The sequence below is a fragment of the Primulina eburnea genome, chromosome 14 (genome assembly GCF_022965805.1).
Source record: "Primulina eburnea isolate SZY01 chromosome 14, ASM2296580v1, whole genome shotgun sequence".
Taxonomy (NCBI): domain Eukaryota; kingdom Viridiplantae; phylum Streptophyta; class Magnoliopsida; order Lamiales; family Gesneriaceae; genus Primulina; species Primulina eburnea.
This window is the reverse complement of record NC_133114.1, coordinates 3698443-3701360: the sequence shown is the minus strand read 5'-3', so window position 1 is coordinate 3701360 and position 2918 is coordinate 3698443. Positions and strand designations below refer to the sequence as shown.

General features: G+C 35.3%; 1 protein-coding gene across 1 annotated transcript; it reads left to right on the top strand.

Moving 5' to 3' along the window:
* The first annotated feature begins 2030 nt into the window (after window positions 1-2030).
* Window positions 2031-2558, top strand: LOC140811088 (uncharacterized). Its single transcript, XM_073168963.1, has one exon. It carries the CDS (start codon window positions 2031-2033, stop codon window positions 2556-2558), a length of 528 nt encoding a protein of 175 aa, XP_073025064.1.
* Window positions 2559-2918: the final 360 nt, after the last annotated feature.

The window sequence follows — 2918 nt, the reverse complement described above, 5'->3', positions numbered from 1 at the left end:
GTTCTATCACACCTGGACTTGGATACCACAGCAGGCAGGTCGCCCTCCCCAAATTAATAATTAATACTAGTACAACGACGCACGCGTTGCGTGCTTGTACGATATGTTTTTATAATTTATTTGATTTATATTTAAATGAAGATCAAAATATATTTATAAGAAATAATAAGTGGCTACATTATAATTTTGATATATGAACTAAAAAATAAATTAAAAAAGAATAAAAAAGTCTCAAGCAAAAATTGAACCTACAACCTCATGATTAAGAAACATAGACTTTATCCACTAAACTACATGTGACTTGCTTTTATTTTTTAACACTTTATTAATATATATAATTAGTAATGTAGAGAGTGGGGGTGAAGGATATTTTAGGTATTTTAAAAAACAGACCAAAGAAGTTACTCTAACCTACTCAACCTTAATAAATAGTAAGAGATATGGCTTTTTCACCAAAAATGTAAGTTTTTAGTTTTGTCCCCTAATATACATTAGATTTCCATTCTTGTTCCTGGCCTGCCATTGTTAATTTGCAGAGTCTCTTTTATAGTGCCTTTGGAAAGTACTGTTGGAGACATTCAGAAACGACAGACAGAAAGAAGATCAAAGAGTTTGATAATGATTAATTGAAGAACGAGCAGGTCTCTTGTAAGATGGTGTCACGAATCTTTATTTGTAAGAAAGGTAACTTGATACTCTTAGTATAAAAATTAATATTTTTTCATAGATTACCCAAATAAGATATCTGTCTCACAAACTACTACCTATGAAACTGTCTCACATAAGTTTTTGCTTTGAAAAAATTGCCGGCTTTGTTATTGTCCATTGTTATTTGTTTAAACCAAATTATCAGTAGAAAACTCACTGTATGGCTGTTGATAGACATATTTCCATATTTCGGGAAAAATATAATATGATGAAATAAAAATTCAAACATAAAATTTGATGGAAAAATTAATTCGCACATATTTTAAATTACTTCATTAAATTTTAATATATCTACATGTAGTGGCGTACCTAGGATTTTCAAACAAAGGCGAATTCAATAAATTAAAAAATATTAATATTACACAAAATGTATAATAAAAGTCACAATTAACTTCATATTACTTTGAAAATGTCGAATAATAATCGATCGCATTTTGCTTTAACATTTTGTACCAAAAAGTCATAATTGCCATTGGACGGCGACGGGCGTGGCAACACTAACAAGTCATGACGGTGACTGGTTTTTAAATTTTACTTTAAAAAATTCTTCTTCTTTATTTTATTATTTATTTCTTTTGTATTTTAAAAGAGGGGTAGTTTTTATTTTAATATTGTAAGTTGATATATTTTGAGTTTAACTATGTAATTTATCAAATTTTTGTTTTTATTTAGTAACTTGGATTTTTGTCTGTTTTGATCTTTTTTAACCAAAAAACACTAACTCCATCGAATATATTTTATTTGACATTAATGCTCTCTTACGTAGCTCATGTAACAAGAATAAATTTATATTTCATACATTAAAATAAATCTAAACAAAGGGCAAAATAAAACAAAATGATACTCAATATTTCAAAATTTGAGGAAAAGATCTTCTTGTATTTCTTTATTTATATAGATTTTAATATTTATAATATATGGTTTATTTTCATTAAATATGTGAGTCGTGTAGTAGAGTATCATTGCAAAATAACAATATTTTTAGTGGCTTCGGGCTAAAAAAGTCAAAACTGTTAAATATAGTAAATATTTTGAAAAGTCAATGTATATTGTTAGCCGTCTAATTAGCCTTCTATTCTTTAGCCTAAAATCAGTCAATGTATATTGTTAGTTTCCTGTTTTGTAGCCTAGGATTATGCTACAATCTTGAGGATATATTCTGACGATTGAGAATCAGAAAGCAACAAACAAAACATTCTTTCATGTTATCAGAGCAATAAGGTTTTTCTTCTCGATCTCTTTCCGCTGCGCCCTAGCTGTGATTTCCGCCCCTCTTTTTCTTCTTTTCTTTCTTCCCTGTCGTTTGTCTTTCTTCGGCAACGATGTCTCAATCTAGAAATTTTCACCCAGCTCTTGATGTCTCCAACATTAGGAGTCATGTTCCTATGATTCTCGAGATGGAAAACGTGCAATACTCAACATGGGTGGAGTTGTTCAAGGTTCATGCACGTTCGAACAAGGTTCTCCATCACATCATACCTCCTCCGGAAGACAAACTGAAGGCCACGGTCGAGGAGGAGGATGCCGATATGTGGGCTACTCTTGATTCCACGGTCTTGTCGTGGATTTACGCCACGATATCTAATGACCTTCTACACACCATCCTTGCACCCGATGCTACGGCACTGGAGGCTTGGAAACATTTGCAAGACATTTTCCAAGACAATAAGCATTCCCGTGCGGTCACTCTTGAGCAACAATTTTCAACCACCAAGATGGAAAATTACCCCAATGTATCGGCATACTGTCAACGGCTAAAGTTCTTGGCCGATCAATTGAAGAATGTCGGGGCTCCGATGTCTGAGAGTCGTTTGGTGCTTCAACTTGTCTCTGGTCTCACTACTCCGTAGCGTGGTGTGGGCACAATGATCCGACAAAGTGATCCCCTCCCTCTTTTTTATCAAGCCAAGTCCATGCTCACTCTTGAGGAATCGGGCTTAGCTAAGGAGGCGACAATGGCGTCCAATTCTGCCATGGTCGTTGCTCCACATGAGGACGACGGCACCTCCTTTGTTCCTTCTCATTCGGGATAGGGGAGGGTGCAGCAACATTCTGGCCGCAAACAACAACAGAATGGATGGAAAAATTCAGGCGCCCGTGGCAATGGCAAGCAGAACAAGGGCGGCAATGGTGATCGTTCCGGCAAGGCTGGCCCGCCAGGACGGCCACCACAACAGCGTCCATTCTGGGGGTGGGGTCCGTTTCCTCAC

Bases quoted from the DNA above. Each gene is read 5' to 3' on its own strand.
- LOC140811088 (XM_073168963.1), top strand. From the start codon at position 2,031: ATGTCTCAATCTAGAAATTTTCACCCAGCTCTTGATGTCTCCAACATT.